This window comes from Rhagoletis pomonella, unplaced genomic scaffold, assembly GCF_013731165.1.
Source record: "Rhagoletis pomonella isolate Grant_MI unplaced genomic scaffold, Rhpom_1.0 Rhpom_scaffold_00006, whole genome shotgun sequence".
Classification (NCBI taxonomy): Eukaryota; Metazoa; Arthropoda; class Insecta; order Diptera; family Tephritidae; genus Rhagoletis; species Rhagoletis pomonella.
In genome coordinates this window covers 43334936-43351284 of record NW_023458560.1, presented here as the reverse complement: position 1 = coordinate 43351284, position 16349 = coordinate 43334936, and the positions used below count along the sequence as shown (strand labels likewise).

Genomic DNA, 16349 nt, shown 5'->3' with positions numbered 1-16349 from the left:
TGAAATGAAAATTTGCCAAAATACTGGCAAGCCTTGTCAAGATGCACTTCGAAGGAGTAGCACTACTACTACACTTTTGAGTTGCATAAATCTCAAACGGGGAGGAATAGGAAAGTAAGCTAGATACGGATTTTCATTTCATTTCTGTGTATGTATGTGTGCGGCTATAAGCGATTTTTATACGCACCATTTCGTGTCTTATTCGGATAGGGTGGCCGCCATTTGAGAAATACCGATGTTCGATTGAATTGTATGGCCTCCATTGCGTGTGGCGGTGACTCGGGTACTGTAAAAGAAATTGACGCTTTAATATAATTTCGAGCAGCCAGTATATTTGTATGTGTTATATGTAAATAAGTGAAGGTACTATTTGTAGATGGATTTACGAGCGCAGTGACCCATGTTAAGTGACGGCAGTCTAATGAGGAGCTAAAGTGTACTAAAGCTGTGTTTGGTGTGGTGTGGTGTGGTGTGGTGTGGGTGTTGGCTTTGTGCAAAAAATTTCAAACGTTTCTCTTATGAATTTGGTAATTGAAGAAACTACTTTACAATAAGACTCGCAGGCGACACTACACATAGAAACCATTTATAAAACAAAATTAACAAAAACAAATTAACAATTTTGATAGGTCATATCGCCAAGAACTGTTACTCTCGGTAAGTTTGAGTGAACGTTAAAAATTTCTGAACTTTCTAGCAAATACCCGGCGTGCTTTGCTGTGCCTTAAAAGTACTTCATTTTGTGTTCTTACTCCCTTCCAAAATCCTTATGGCCACATTCATAAGACTAAAATAGATGTAACCCTAGAGTACTAACCACATTTTGCATACGTTAGTAATAATGATCGTCAATTCGATGACGACTTGCTAAACACTGTCAAAAACATACACTTCTATTTTTTTTTTATTTTATGACTGGATCCATTTCAAATCATGCAGGCAGTCCGATGGCATATCGGGAATTAAGTTCAGATTAAAATATGTTTTCCTGCTTGAAAAATATATGAATACGTATTTTTTTATTTCATAGCATTACTTTTGCGTTTTCTATGATTTTTTTAAGATTTCGTCAAAAATAATAATTTTTTGGAAATTTTTTTGTAAACCTTGTAGTTTCTATAATTTTCCTCCTAAGTTTATTTGTCCCCATTGTTTGTATTTTTTTTTTTAAATGATAAATAAAAGTGAAAAATTTTGATAAACTATAACAATAACACTAACACGATTTTATGGAAAAACAAAAAAAAAATTTTTTTTTTCTCAAAAAGGCCACCTTTTATTTTCTTCAAATTTACAGCGTTTTTACGTGTCCATACGTACTACCTACCAATAAAATTACGTTCGGTATTTTCCGTTTTTTAGAAGAAAACAAATTATTTTAATATTTTCTTTAGAACCTCTTAGAAGGTAAACTTTTAAGATTTCTAGTTGTTCCTTGAATGAGTTTTTTAAATATTTTACATATCTTTTAACAAAATAATTTTGATAAATAGCAATAATACTTAACTTGTTCGAAGAAACAAACAAACATTTATATTCAAAAGAAGACACATTTTTTCTCCAAATTTTCAGTTTTTATACTTACATACGATATACAACATAAAGAATCAAAAAATTCTGTACCAAATAAATAGTCAAGCGATTCATTTATTTTTTATAAAGTTGAAAGTAATTTGGGTTCGAATTTGATTTTAAGCTTCCAGTATAGCAAGGTTTAAAAATAAAATGGAAAAAAACTTTTTTGTTATAGGGAACGAAAAAATTCCAATAAAATAAGAAGCCTCTGGTTGAAGAAGGTGTTAACTCACTAATTGCTAATTTTACAGTTAGCCATTGAAACTTTGACTGTTATAGGAGTTAAAAAAAAATATGAGTTAATACCTCATACCACTGAAGGCGCCATCATATAATTTCCTGTGTGTACCAATTATGCTCTTAAAGCTCGGAAAAAAAGTTGCGATATTTGAGGAAATGCTTTAGTCCAAGAGCTGGCGTCTAAAATATGCAAGAATTTTCTCAAGGCTAATATCTTCAGAATGGGTTGCATTTTAGCGATGGAACGTTTGTGCAGAGTCAGCACTTTCAATATCGGGACATCTGGCACCGGGACGCCAGCGAGGGTGTAATATTAATTAACACTTTTAAACTGTTTTCTCAAAGCTGAAAACTTATATAAGACAGGTAAATAAAGCAAAAAGCAGGTATCTAATAGTCAGACAACGAAATATATATGTATTGAATATATATTGAAATTCATTGAATTATCGCTGTGTACAAAATTATGGAAATTTATCGACAAACTGGAATGCATCGGTTCAATTACAAGTCCTGCCCAAGTCCTACAAAGAACTTCAAAGATTTAAAAAATTCTTCTTTTTCCTCATGGATTTCCTGCTGGGCCACTTTGTGTATGGGCCGAGTGTGGAGCAGTTTTAAATGAAAATTGCCGCTTAGAGCAGTGCCATTTTTGGCTATAAATCACTCAACTAAAGCTGCTGTGACCAAAAAGACAATCACAGCATTCACAGACCGGTCCATTGTGTCTGCAATATATGCCTAGGCAACTTTAAGCTGTGTAGGTGTAACGCTATGTGTGTAGGTGGAGTGTTTACAGCCTTTCTGTGTGCATTGTTTTGGAATGTGAATGTGAAACCTAATCAAGTATCAAGCACATAAAACCCAAAAGTGAACAAAAGTCCCTTCACATTTGCTACAATACACACACTGGTACACTCTCTCACTCACATATTCTACCGAACTACATTCGTGTGGCAACTTTAAAAATCATTGACTTTTACATTGCCTTCATCTCTTGCTCTACTCTACTTACCATCTTCCATGGTGCGTATACGTTTCGAATTGGATGGTTTGCCTACGATGCTCTTGTAAAATGGCACAAGAAAAAACTCATACATGCTCGCCTTCTCCAATCCATTTACGGTGCATGCCGTCGCACCACTGCCCGCATTCAATATGGTCATCATTTTGTACTCAGCCGAGTGTAATTCACGCGCATAAATGTAGAAACCTTCGATGTACTGACCGCTGTCAATGTCCCAAGCGAGGCGTACTGTTGTCGAATCGGTGGCATTGGCCTCCAACAGCTCGACCATGTCGCTTGTCTGCAGCACAGCTTCCGCTTCATTGAGTAGCAGTTCGGATGTGCCTGCGCCTCCACCAGCACCGCCACTAATACCACCACCCCCACCTGCGGCGCCACCACCAATCCTACTGCCGGCACCGACTAATTTGCCCGCCGTAATTGGCTCTGAAATGGGACTAGGCGGCGAGAAACCATGCGCATTCTCTGCGCGCACAATAAACATATACGCCGCTCCACTACTGAGGCCTTCAACCGTGAAAATGGGTTCACTCAAGCGTGCGGCAATGGGAATCCACGTCTTACTCTTATTCGTCGAGTACATTTCGACTGTGTAGCCGAGGAGTGGCGAAGCGCCCGCCTTATAGCTTGTCGGCCAGACAATGGTAAGTGCATTGGCGGAGGCATTCAGCACTGTGGGTTGACCGGGCGCATTCGGACATTTGGTTTGTTCGGGTGCGCGATAGAATTTAATATTCGGATTGGTGGGCACTTCGATGCGCAAGTAGCCACTCCACGTGGACTTGCCGGTGCGGCTGCTTGCCACACATGTATACAAACCCTGATCCTCTTTGCGGTCCAAGTCGGAAATTATCAAATCGCCGGCTGCTGTGATGTTCACCTTCGCATTCGGATGCACGGGTATGCCATCACGATACCAGGAAATCGTTGGATTTGGCAAACCAATAGCCTTGCATTGAAGCGTGGCCATCGACTTAACAGGCAGCGTCTGATTGACCGGACCTGCAATGATAATAGGCGGCGGTCGGTCTTCTTGTGAGTCGAGTGTGAGCTGAGCACGCGCCGTTATAGTTGCCACTTCATTCATTGCATTGCAAACCACAACCAAATCGCGGTCGGTGCGTTGAAAATTTGTCAGCGTCAATATGGAATGGCCCTCCTCGGTGTTTAAGCTCTGGAAACGATCGAGTGGCGGCGCGCCAGGAAATATAATCGTGCGGTTATTTTTTATTGTCCAGAAGAGTGTAGGCCGCGGGTTGCCACTTGCGCGGCATTCAAACGAAGTGTCGGCACCCAGCTCGATAGACTTGCTAGTCGGTCGCTGTATGAACTTGGGAGGTGCTATAGTTAGGCGTACGGGTTGCAGGGAACGGTAGTGCAGCGTTGGTTTTAGCGGATAAATTTAGGAAATAAAAATAATTGGCGCATAAGTTGGTTTGGTGTGCAAAGGTTACTAGCAGCTAAAATTTCTAGATATCTAAAATGAAAGGAATATTCTTACTTACCATAAACTGTTAGCGTTCCCAAGGCGGAAATCGCGCCGACCACATTATCCGCCTCACAGCTGTACTCGCCTTCGTCCGCAATGGTGACGCGTTCTAGACGCAAGCTGCGATCTTCTAGGACGCTCACGCGATCTACGTGAAAGAGAAGAAATAAATTGGAAAATTGGAAACTAAGTTGAGAAGATAGGGGTAAGATTATCAAATTGGAAAGTTAAGAGATAGCAAAACCGTTATTAATAATGCTGGTTATCCTGTGGGATAAATTTCCTTAGCTAGTTAATATAAGCTTGAGACTGATCGAGTCATACTTTAACCTGCATCCCCCCTTTTCCCCAACAAATGCTTACTGCCGCTTTATAACCAAATTGATAAATTAACAGGGCTAAATTGTCCCGGAATTGTGAAATGGTAAGCTCTATTTTTTAGCAAGGTTGAAAATTCCCCAAAATAAATTGCCCTAATATCTTATAATAAAGGCTTTTAAAATTCATACCGCTGCAATGTCGTTAAAGATTGTTACTTTGTGCTTCTTTTATGAATTGAACCTATTTTTTATCGTTGTTGTTATTTTTGTTTTTATTTTTGTAGCGGTTTGATAAGGCCTGCTTGCACATCAATCCCCTCGTCAAGCTCAAACAACGTAAAGTAGCCCAAGAAGTGTGCTACTCCGACTGAGTTAGTCCGTAGGGACAGAGGCGTTAGTAGAGTGGGGTTTAGGGGACATACGAAGAGGTGCCGCGAGTAGCAGACGAAACTCTTTCTCGTCCACGTCAGATAGTCGTATTCCCAAAATGGCATTAACAGGACGAGAGTCGGAGTAAGCCGAGACCGACTCACTGTGAATGCCGTTTATGGCCTACTGGTAGGCTGTAGCTTCGTCCACTGAGTCTTGTTAGTCCGGCCGATTGCCTTGTATGTGACCAACCATGTTTGTTTGTCTTTGCACCAGGTGCGGCCGGCTGACGATTTGAAGACCTTGTTACGCCTATGTACTCTATTGACAATTGCGGTTGTATGCGAAGGAGGAGACTATCGAAGGTTATTTCGTGAATTTTCTGGCTATTCACCATTGGAGTTAGTTCTTCATCACCGTGAATTCCTAGCTGTAGTCTGAACTTCTGACTTCCTTCGTACAGGTGGTAAAAAGGGTTGCTGAGGAGTTTGGAGTCGTAATCGTTTACTTTCGAGCATAACTTATAAATACCAGGACGCCATTACCGAGCAGTCGTCAGCATAAGAGACAATAGAGATTCCCTCTTCTGGTTGAGGGAGCTTTGAGATGTAATAGTTATACATCATATGCGAAAGGATACCTTCCTGTGAGACTCTTGCTTAATTTTGCTGGTTTTGTCTTTGAAAATTACTCACGAATGTCGACCACTCAGATAAATCACCGACCACCGTTTTAGTCCCTCAATATCTTCTAGTAGCGTGGAGTGGTTGACGGTATCAAACGCTTTTGACAAATCTAACGCTACTAAGGCTGTTCACTCACAGGGTCAGTTTCGGTTCAGGCCACGATTTATCTGGGTGTTTAAGACGTTAAGTGCTGTTGTTGTGCTGTGCACTTTACGGTACTTGTAATGTAGAGTAGCAAGACCTCAATGTGTCTTCGCTACCGGGAAAAGGCGGTTATCGGGAGATAAGACTCTCCTTTGTTAGCCGGTTCCTCGGTTTAAGCAGTGGGACCTCTCCCCGTTTTTCAGATATCTGTACGATGAGAGTGGCCATGGACAGATTGATGATCTCTGTAAGATAGTTTACTCCCGCAGGATAGCATTAGCATGCAACCACCGTCACGTGCAATGGCATTTGAGGCTTTTAACGAAAGCAATAGGCATAACAAGGGCCGCTGAAAGCGTCATACATAGGTGCACAGCAATCAAAATTAAAAGAAATAACCATGGATTTAAGACCCAGAAAGCATTAAAGACCTTGATTTGACAACGGAAAGGTGATTTCTATGGAAACTCAGGAACAATGAAGCTCCCATTTCGACTCCATAGATTTCTTGGAAAGAGAAAAATGCCACCGTGGCCTCGTACTCATACCGCTGGTGAGCTCTTTTCCCTGTTGGAGAGTATTCTACTAGATCCAAACAAAAGAAGCAAGTCCAGTTGGAACTACCTAAATGAAATGACATCACTATGAACCAATGAACGATTTACAGCACTACTTATGACAATGAATGGACCCGACTCTATATAGACAGTCCATAAACGTCAATAGACAATATCCACCTTCGCCAACCTTTCCTGGGCCCTGTGCTTGAAGAAAACTATTTAAGGATTAGCAGATTCTAGGGATGGCAAAGTAGAAGCTACAACAATAAGGTGGGAATCACACTCTTCAAACTCTTTCATTTATCAATTTTCTGTAATAAATTTAAGGCACATTGCAGCTTTATATTTACTCTTAAGAATTTTAAAGTATTTTCCTACTAATATAGTACTAGTACATAACAGCCAGAGAATTGGCTATCCTGTGCCATATTTTGCCAATCGCATTTCCACTTACCCAATGGCATATTTCCGCCGGATGCTGTGCGCAACCATAAAACATCTGGCATTGGATCACCGCCAACACGGCAAGGAAACGTCACTGATGAGCCTTCCAGCACCGTTTGATCATGTGGGCCACGTATGATGAACGGTTTCACTGCAACGATAACGAAAACAAAAACAAACAAATAAGAGTATGAAGAAAAGAAGAAATTCATAGCAGGCATAAGCCTAGCATAAATCGAAGGCAAAAAAAAATGGAAAAAGAAATAAAATTAATGAATACTGTGGTAGGTAATGGCAGCGCTGGGAAAAGCAAACAGCCAAGAAACTGGAGCAAATTTAGCCATAAATTTTGTGACTCAATCATAAAAATGTTGTTTGTGGCCTACACATACAAATGTCTATTTGTAGGAGTGTATGCGCCTGCTTGCCACAAAATCGAACACATGACACATTGGTCGGCAATCTAAGTCGTTGTGGCTGCCAGTTGTCAGTTGCCAAGTCAATTTCGTTGCCAATCAGCTGTGCAAATTGCCACAGCAAACGACAAGCGCACTGACACATTCATATACATATGTATGTACGTGAGGTGTTTGCTTTGCTGCCACAATTCACACATACTCGTAGCCCCTAGATACATTTGTATGTATGTATGTATTTTTTTTATTTCATGCCCCTACTTACCGTGCACCTTGAGCGTCGCCAACACAGATTCTCGTACGCCCACAGGATTCTTGGCAATGCACTGATATTGACCCTCGTCACTTTGACGTGCATCCTGTATGGCCAGATTACCGCCATCGACTATGCGTATACGCTTCGTACTATCCAAATCTAATTTCTGGCCACCTTTCTTCCATGTGACCGTCGGTTCGGGTATGCCGCGCGGTGCGGCACATTCCAGCAACGCTGTGTCACCCTGTGCTATGCGAGTATTCTGTGGTTCCAGACGGAATTCGTCGCGCAGCACTGAAAGGATAAATAAAAATTAGTTTCTTTTTCATTCGGTTAAAAGGTGTTTAGATAAATTGTTGGGGAAAAAATGTGTGCGTGAAATGTTAAAAATGCTGTGGGTGCTTGGGAAACGAAGGATTAGACGTTGGCAAATTGTGTGAGAGACGATTAAGAAATGCCAAGAATACCAGAAACAAATGGGCGAGACAGTTGAGAAAGGTCTGGAAGGTATTGAAATGCTTTCCGTCTATGTTCGTCGTTGAAAGCTTTAAATAAGTGTTGTATGCACGATTGGATAGTGGGAATGAGAGGAAAGTGTTGAAAATTCAGTATTAATTACAGAAGGAAAACGGAGTAAATATAAAATATTTGGTTATTAAACAGGATTTTCATCTTAAAAATATCGAGTTTCTTGAAGAAGAAGAAGGGAAGAAAAAATTTGAAAGAAGAAAGTCCTACCAAATGCTATGGCATTTCTAATACATATACCATTTATGGGACCACATTAAGAATTAAGGTTTGGCAAATTATTAGGCGAATCAGTTACATATGCACTTAAATGGGTTGGGTTAGAAGTTAAACATGGATTTCATTTGATTTTATTAATTTAGCCAGGTCCAGTCGAAGATTTTTCGTAACCACTTCGGGAAAAGTTCAGGAATATTTCCGTATAATTTCGTGACTAGTTTCAAAATGTTCCCGAACAAGTCCCGAAATGGTCCGGAAGTGTATTCGGCTTTTTCATAACCACTCCGGGAATAGTTCAAGACAATTTCAGAACCATTTCGTGACTTGTTTCGAACTACAACAAAATGATCCCGAACTAGTTCCACACAATTGTCCTGAAGTGGTTCTAAAAAAAGTCGTAAACTTGTCCCGAAATGATCTCGAACAAGTCTTGAAACACTCCCGTTCCAAAATGATTCCAAACACGTTCCGAAATGATCCCGAACAATTCGCAAAACGGTCCTGAAATAGTCCTTTACACGTCAATGAACGGTCCCGAAATAATCCCGAAATCGCCCAAAATAGTCCTGAACTCTTCCAGAATTTCTGCTGGGTCACAGAAGAAGCAGTTACAAATCTTCTGCTGGGTTAACGCAAATTTCGCCCCCACCTAAAATATTTACACATCAGAAATTGTGGTCACCAAATATTTATGTATTATAATTCGTTTTTCTAAAAATAAACACCGATTACAATCGGTATAATTATACGTGACCTGAAATGGAATTTCCGAAAGAATACTTCTCCCTTCGATAGTCAAGTGGTACGGGGAGTTTGTAAATTCGTATGTATTAACGATGGATCCAAAAATATTCAAGAAGTTGGAGCAAGTATCCTGGGCATAATCTAATTGCCGGAATATCTAGGAGGTATGTATTTTCAATTGGAGAAGGTTGTTGATTTTTTAAACTTAGCAGCTTACCATGCAAGTAAATCGCCATTTTCTCGGACGGAGCTATTTGCAACCAAATCGAATTTGTTTAAGTAGTGAAAAGCGCTTCTGGATAGACATACATTACATAAATTTAGTTTGGGACTCTAGGACTGAGGATACTGATGAGTTCGCCAGAGAGGGTTCTTCATTGACCCAAACGAAAGATCGTTTCTAGCCATTCGAAACTATGTATTTCTATGCAGTGAAATTTTTCTCTATGTTCCGGATGAGATCAGTCCTGTTACGAAAATCATTCCCTTACGTTGCGAAGCTGTTAGCGATCCTTACTAAGTACTAACTAATTTTTGTCTATAGTTTGGCTTGTTGGTTGAAAATTGAAAGTAATCAAACAATTATATTAATCGTGTAATTAAAAAAAGTCTAAAATAATTGAAACTTATCAAAAATAACTAAATAATTATGTAATTAAAATTAATGAATAAATTAACAATTTTTAACTAATTATTAATCATTAAAAAGGTGCTCATATTGGTATTTAATCATTAAACGGTTATCCAAAAAAAACATGCTTTTATTAATAATCGTTATGATTACTAATCATTATTTAACAGGTCTGGTATAATTGAATATATACTCGCTTTAATGGTTTACATTATACCCAAATAAAAGTTATAATATTTCGTGTACTTTGTATTAAACTGTTGAAGTCCAGCATGAATTAATCGTTTTGTACTTGTTACAAGTCTGGTAATTTTCGAACTAGTTCGCTTTCAGTCAAGAAATTCTAGTTGTAAACTAGTATTTTTCTTGATTAGTTTGGGGTTTGACTGCAGGGTATGTGTGAGAATTTTTTTTTAAGTCTTCGATAACTATTATTTTGAGACTTAAAGTATAAAAACTTTTCATAATAATTATTACCGAGATACGGTTTTTAAGTCTTCAAAGACTTTTAGTGTGAGATCTGTATTATAAAAGTCTTTCCATAATCATTTTTAGTGAGAAAAAATTGTTTAAGTCTTTAAGGGCGGAACATGTTCAGCACCGTTTTGGGACCAGCTCGGAATCATATCGGATTGCGACTAGTTCGAAAACAATTCGGGACCAATTCGGAAGTGATGCCGAAGAAGTAACGAAAAGATAACGAAAATGCACGGAAAGAGCGCCGAAAATATGACGAAAAGGTACTGAAAATGTACCGAAAACGTCCTGAACTATGTAGTCCCGAATTGGTACTGAACAAGTTCCGTCCTTAAAGACTTAAACAAAAGCTCTCACTCATAATTACTGTAAAAAAGCTTTTTTAAATATAAGTCTACGAATAATTGATTCTAAAAATTTGTATCTTACTATAGTAATTATTGATTCATCTTTATTATTTTCCTTTGTAATAGTTATGCCTCTGCAATAAAAGTCCAATAAGAATGAACCAACCAATTGAATTTAATACATCAGCTCAGCATCAAGGATATAACATTTTTTAAAAAGATTTCGTTTAAATATTTATCGCATTTAGGGCTGGATATTTTCGCGGCTGAATCCAAATTTTGGACCGCGATTCAAAGGTTGACTCTTTATTTTATTTAACTTCAACTACCCGACTATAAATTGGGCACATTAAGTAAAATTTTTTTTGTTAAGCTAAATATGTTGTTAGTGGATATTAAATAGCTAAATTTCTTTGTAAAATGAGCAAAAGCTAAGTTACAGCTACTCCTTATAAATAAAAAATTAATTGAAGAATATCGGTCTAGTTACAGTTGTCAGTATCCGGCAGCGGAATAATTAATCAAATCACAGCTGACATGCTGGAGACCACAATGCCTCATTCACATGCATATAGTATACACATTCGCTTACATTTCCGCCCTTCACAAAGCATACCCGCCAGCACAACTGAATCGGAATCGTTAATTAATGTCAGCCAAAAGTTTTAACCTTCAATTTCAGAAAACAGACGAGCAATTGCGCACAATTTCATGACTGTGAAAGAAATAGGGTGTAACGAATAGAACACTTAATAGCGTAATAAATGTACATATATGTATGTGTGTGTGTATGATTATATGAATACAAACTTTAGTCTGTTATAAACTGAAAGATGTTGCTAATAGAGCCGACAACAATTTGAACTTTTTGGCGAACTTTAGAGATTTTGCAATTAACGTAATTGGATGCAACAAATGAGTTAAAAGCGCATGCCGAGCCAATGTCCTTGCTAAATTTAATGTGTGATGAATAAGCCACAAACAAAAATAAACATGCATAACATATGTATGTATGCGTAATAGACAATAATGTATACATACAAGTTTTAGTTGAATCGCAGCATATATAGCTTTTGATTAGAGCAAAAGTTTAGCTTTATAGTTTTAAGCACTTAAGCATCGCAATTGTGTGCGTCAATTATCTTTTGTATGTAGTAACTACTTACATTTATGCTAAATGCAATTTTCAAAGCTTGCCAACATTATCATCAAATTCTTAATTGCTGCACATGGAAATGATAAATACTTACTTCAAACTTAGATACTTTGATCGAAGGCACGTCGCAAGTCTAGTGGCCTTTTATATGCTACATTCTCAGATTAAATTTTGGCACTAAGCAGTCTACTAGCATTTTTTGGTTTTTTTAATGTTTTAATGTTTTAATTTTACTGCTTTTAATGAGCAGTGTCGGGTTCAGCGCATCAGTTCAATGGATCTTGAAGTCGACAGAAAATATCCCTTCATAGGTTAGGAGTCGAAATCGACCTAAAAAATTTATGTACCGCATGCTCTGCAATAGAACTGCCCTAGCCATTCAGCTTAGAATCAGCAGGGGAACGCTGCAGGGTGGCATGCTCTTGCCTCTCTTTTGGATTGTGATTTAGAGAAGACTGCGCTCTTCAGAAAGCTGGAGCGGCTACAATGAACCGGCCTCATTGGAATCATTGGGCACTTAGGGCCGGTTACTGCCAAGTTGATTGATAATAAGGATCAGCGCGTGGCTAGACTGGTACTAACGTGCTCTTTCTTAACTCACTACTAACTAGGGGAGGACATGTTGAACTCTTGCTTTCGGTAGGTACATATTCATGCACTGGTATCTGTTACGTTGCACTTTGGGCTTAATACTTTCCAAGCTTGTATGCTTGGTTCATGAACTGCTTCCTGCCTTTCTAAATCATTTCGCTTGTCCACTTTAATCGCGGAGAGAGGTGCTCATTGACGAAAATGAAAGTGACATCAGGAGCTATTCTTCTAGGACAATATTTCCGATTTCCTCCACTGCTGAGGTATGTTGCTTATGAATCGCCAACAGCTTCTTTCTTTGGCCAGCCGGTTGATTTACAGCAACGGGTAGGACATGCAATAACTCTAGCAGAAGTGTGACTGCTACTGACACGCTGGAGTTAATGAAGTTCTTTATCGTGCCCACCGATGGGAGCAGTTATTTTTTTCCAGCGACCTTTGGATCAATATCCCGACCCTTTCACAACACCCGTTCCTCGGCTTCCTACCCTGATCTGCTGCTGCAACCCGAGATTGCATCTTAATTATTAGCAGGAATGCAGAGGTTCACCATCTGAGCTATGATCTTTTCCATAGTTCAATAAGGGCTTCGAAAACCCAAGAATTTTCTGGTTGGATTTTAGGGTCCTCAAAGAGAACGACATATTAAATACTTAAATATTCTCGCACTCTGCCTCGGATTTAAAATCCTTGCAATGACAACTCATCATCATTAGTTTGCTCTTAATAAGCACTTCAATCAATAACTTGGAAGAAAATAATCATCAAACCAAATAAATACCTAAATTTTTTTTTTTTCTTACATTGCATGCAGTTCATACCTTCCTCCAATTGCACTTGGAAAGCTTTTTCTTTTATTACTTCCTACAGCAACATTCGTGAACGTCTTTAGTTGCTGCCAGACTGACAGTGCAAGTCAAGCACATTTTATTTGTTGTATTTGCTTTCTATTTTTATTTTCATTTTTTTGTTGCAATTTAATTTTCCTTCATTGCTAGTATTTCTGCCATGTCAATGCAGGCAGCATTTATTGAATATGCGCGAGCGCGCGTCCAGTTCAATTGGATTTTTATACGCCCGGACACCTGCGCCGCGCCACACGGACACTTCCTCAACTAAATACATCTTCATATGTCTGCGCTCTTGCAAAACTTTGAGCTACGTCCGCGTGCCTTCTGTCTACATACTTTCGCTTTACATTGCAGACGCAATTGATGCTTCAATAAATGTAAAAGCAATGTACGGAAGGAAAAAAGTTCTTCACTCACACTCAATCAAGCTCAATTCGTTCGACGGTCAATATGCCTCTCGCCCCACTCAGCCTCGCTTGCGCCATTCATATATGTTAGTGAAATCAAAAGTTAAAAAGTTTGTTGCTTTGACTTTAGTAAGTTTTTGTTTTTGTTGGTCCAAATTGTCTGAATGCCAGGCTTTTTTTTCTTTGGACCATACATTTGTATTTCTGACTTTTACTGTCCGGCTGTGTCCATTGCCATCGTCTTCTTTTTGTCGTTGTTAGTATTGTTGTTGCTGCTGCCCTTGTCGTTATTATAGTCGTTGAACTGGCCCTCAGACAGACATTATTGTAATTGATTTTTCTGGTGTAAAAATTTAATCATCGCAGAAATACATACGTCTGCGTTGGCTTAACTATGCGGCCGCCAGACGCAGATGTGTGTACACTGTACAGAGATATGCATGTGTATGTATTTACGAAAACGTAGAAACACTGCTCTATGACTTCCTCGACATTGAGAAAGCTTTCACAACGTCACATACAGGGCATCTAAAAAGATAGATGTGCAACCAACTATCTGCAGATGAGTAGCAATTCTGCTCCAAACAGAAACCGGACTAAACGACAACGTGGTACAGTTGTTTTCGACATAGCGAAAGGCAGGCCGTCAGAACTAAACCTGGAAGTGTGTGTAAAGTGAGGGCAGGGGGTTAAACTTGCAAGTTTTTTTTGAAAATTAATTGATGAGGTAAAGTCCTGAAAATTTGGAGATAACATAAACAAGTAGGCGCTTATGTTGCGAAAAATTTGACAGCAATTATGTCACTAGGTACAATTCAGACAATTTATGTATCTATCGAGTTATCTCAATTTCCAGGGTTATGCAAGTATATCGTGTTTTCACTGTTTATCGGTTTATATAATTCTATCCAGTTATCAAAATTTATAAAGCTATCACAATTAATGGAGTTATCGGAATTTATAAAGTTATCTAAAGTTTATCGAGATATCGATTTAGTGTAAAATTTCTGAGTTATCGAGATCCTTCGAGTCCTCTAAACGCACAGTTATCAAAATTTGTCGATTTATCGAGTTTTATTGAGTTACCGGATTTTAACGTTTTTTTAAATTGATTGAGGTATCGATCTCATTTGACAAAGACTTGACACTTAAACCTTGCGCGTTCTGCATTTGACACTTATTTGCGCGTAATGTTTTATTATTTTTTTTTGCTTTCCGAACCGTTTAACTGAACCGAAACCCCGTTTTAAAGACCAAAAAACCACTTTTACGAACCAATCCAAAATTGAAAAAACGGTTCAAACTGCTGAATCGAATAGACCAAATTTTTCATCCGGTTCACGTCTCTGCTTATAACTCTTAAAGCATTTAACGAATCACTTAAGAATTTATTGTCTTCAATGAATTTATTAAGACAACTTGATATAAAAATTTATTTTTGTGCGTTCATTTTAAAAATTTACATTTAATACGTTGAATGACACGGTTCCCGAGATTTTCCCATAAACCAAATCAAACCATAAATAAATACGAGTTTTTCAAATATCTCGACTCCCACACCAGCTAGCGGATTACATCTTTTTGGCAGTTAGGGGTCGAAAATAGTCTAGTGCTGCTTTACATATTTCCATTTTCAAAAGCTTGTAAAGAAATGTGTTTTGCTCTAACTCACTAAAAGTTTTCCCCAACATTCTCCTACCACTCCCCTCTGATTAAATCTTATTAATCTAAAATTTTGCTAAAATTCATGAAAACTTAAAAAACCATTTCCCCTTTCTATCTTTCTTGTATGAAATAATTTCATTCGGTTTGATTTTCTGAAAAGCAGCAAATGGCTAAAGAAATAGAAACTTTGCCAAAGACTTTGTGAATTAAATGAAATTTCAAAAGATTTACTCTCATTACTTTTGCGCACATTGATGTCTTATTTTAACTTTCATTAGTATTGGTATTTTGTCTATTCACGTACATTGCTGAGATTTCTTTCATTTTTAACTCTCTTCCCATCTTCTTCTTTTTCGGTGAATGTTGCCATGACTTCTGATGGTATTCGCTAGTAATTTACTCGAGAAACGTCCGTCGCGTAGCCTCTTCTGTGACCACGTACATACATTGTGTGTTAAATGGTTGAAATGGAATTGAAAGTCAGAAAGTGTCACTAATTGCGGATGTCAAATACAAAAAGTAAAAGGAAGCGCAATGAATTATAAGCCAACCAAAAACAGAAAAGCAGAAAATAAAGAAAAAGTATTAAAAGTTCCAAAAACTTAATGAATGGCGAATATATAACCATCTGTACATACACACATGCTCTCACATATATAAATGTGTATTAAATTAAGCAAAGCTTAATGAATTATAAAAATAAAAGGGCTTCAATAGTGAAATTAATGAAAAACACGCATTCACTACAAAAAAAAATAAATAACTATCAAAGGAAAAACATGTTTGCCTTGTCTTGCAAGTTGGATAGTATTGCAGTTAGTTTGCTTGGGACTTTGTGTGACCAGAAATTTAGAAACGGAATGGATGTCATCTCGTGAGAAAATGTTTTAAGTCTTAATAAGCGCGCGCTTCCCAGGGTATACCGGTTCTTACCTCTGAATTCCCAACCGAGATTTTGTGTCCGCTGCCCTTCTTATTTATAAGGCTTGTCTAAGACTTAGTTTCATAAACAATGCTTGGCCCCTGGCGGAAGTTGTGCTCATTCCCAAAGCGTGGTAGACCGCCCCATTTGAAGCCAAGCGATTTCGACCGGTAAGCCTTACTTCTTTCGTGCTGAAGGTTATATCTATAAAGCCTAATGGACTTGGCGATCCGACAGGAAATCAACATAAATATACTTTATAGCTTTCAACATGCCTCCTGAACA

General features: G+C 38.3%; 1 protein-coding gene across 1 annotated transcript in view; it reads right to left on the bottom strand.

The window, feature by feature from the left end:
- LOC118740766 (protein sax-3) overlaps positions 1-16349 on the bottom strand; it is a 236479-nt gene that overhangs the window by 22358 nt on the left and 197772 nt on the right. Inside the window, exons 4-8 of the mRNA XM_036472431.1 lie at positions 7536-7820; positions 6865-7005; positions 4348-4479; positions 2831-4183; positions 188-286 (exon numbers count right to left, since the gene is read on the bottom strand). Of these exons, the coding sequence (XP_036328324.1) occupies positions 188-286; positions 2831-4183; positions 4348-4479; positions 6865-7005; positions 7536-7820 (2010 nt within the window). The remainder of the gene's footprint in view (positions 1-187; positions 287-2830; positions 4184-4347; positions 4480-6864; positions 7006-7535; positions 7821-16349) is intronic.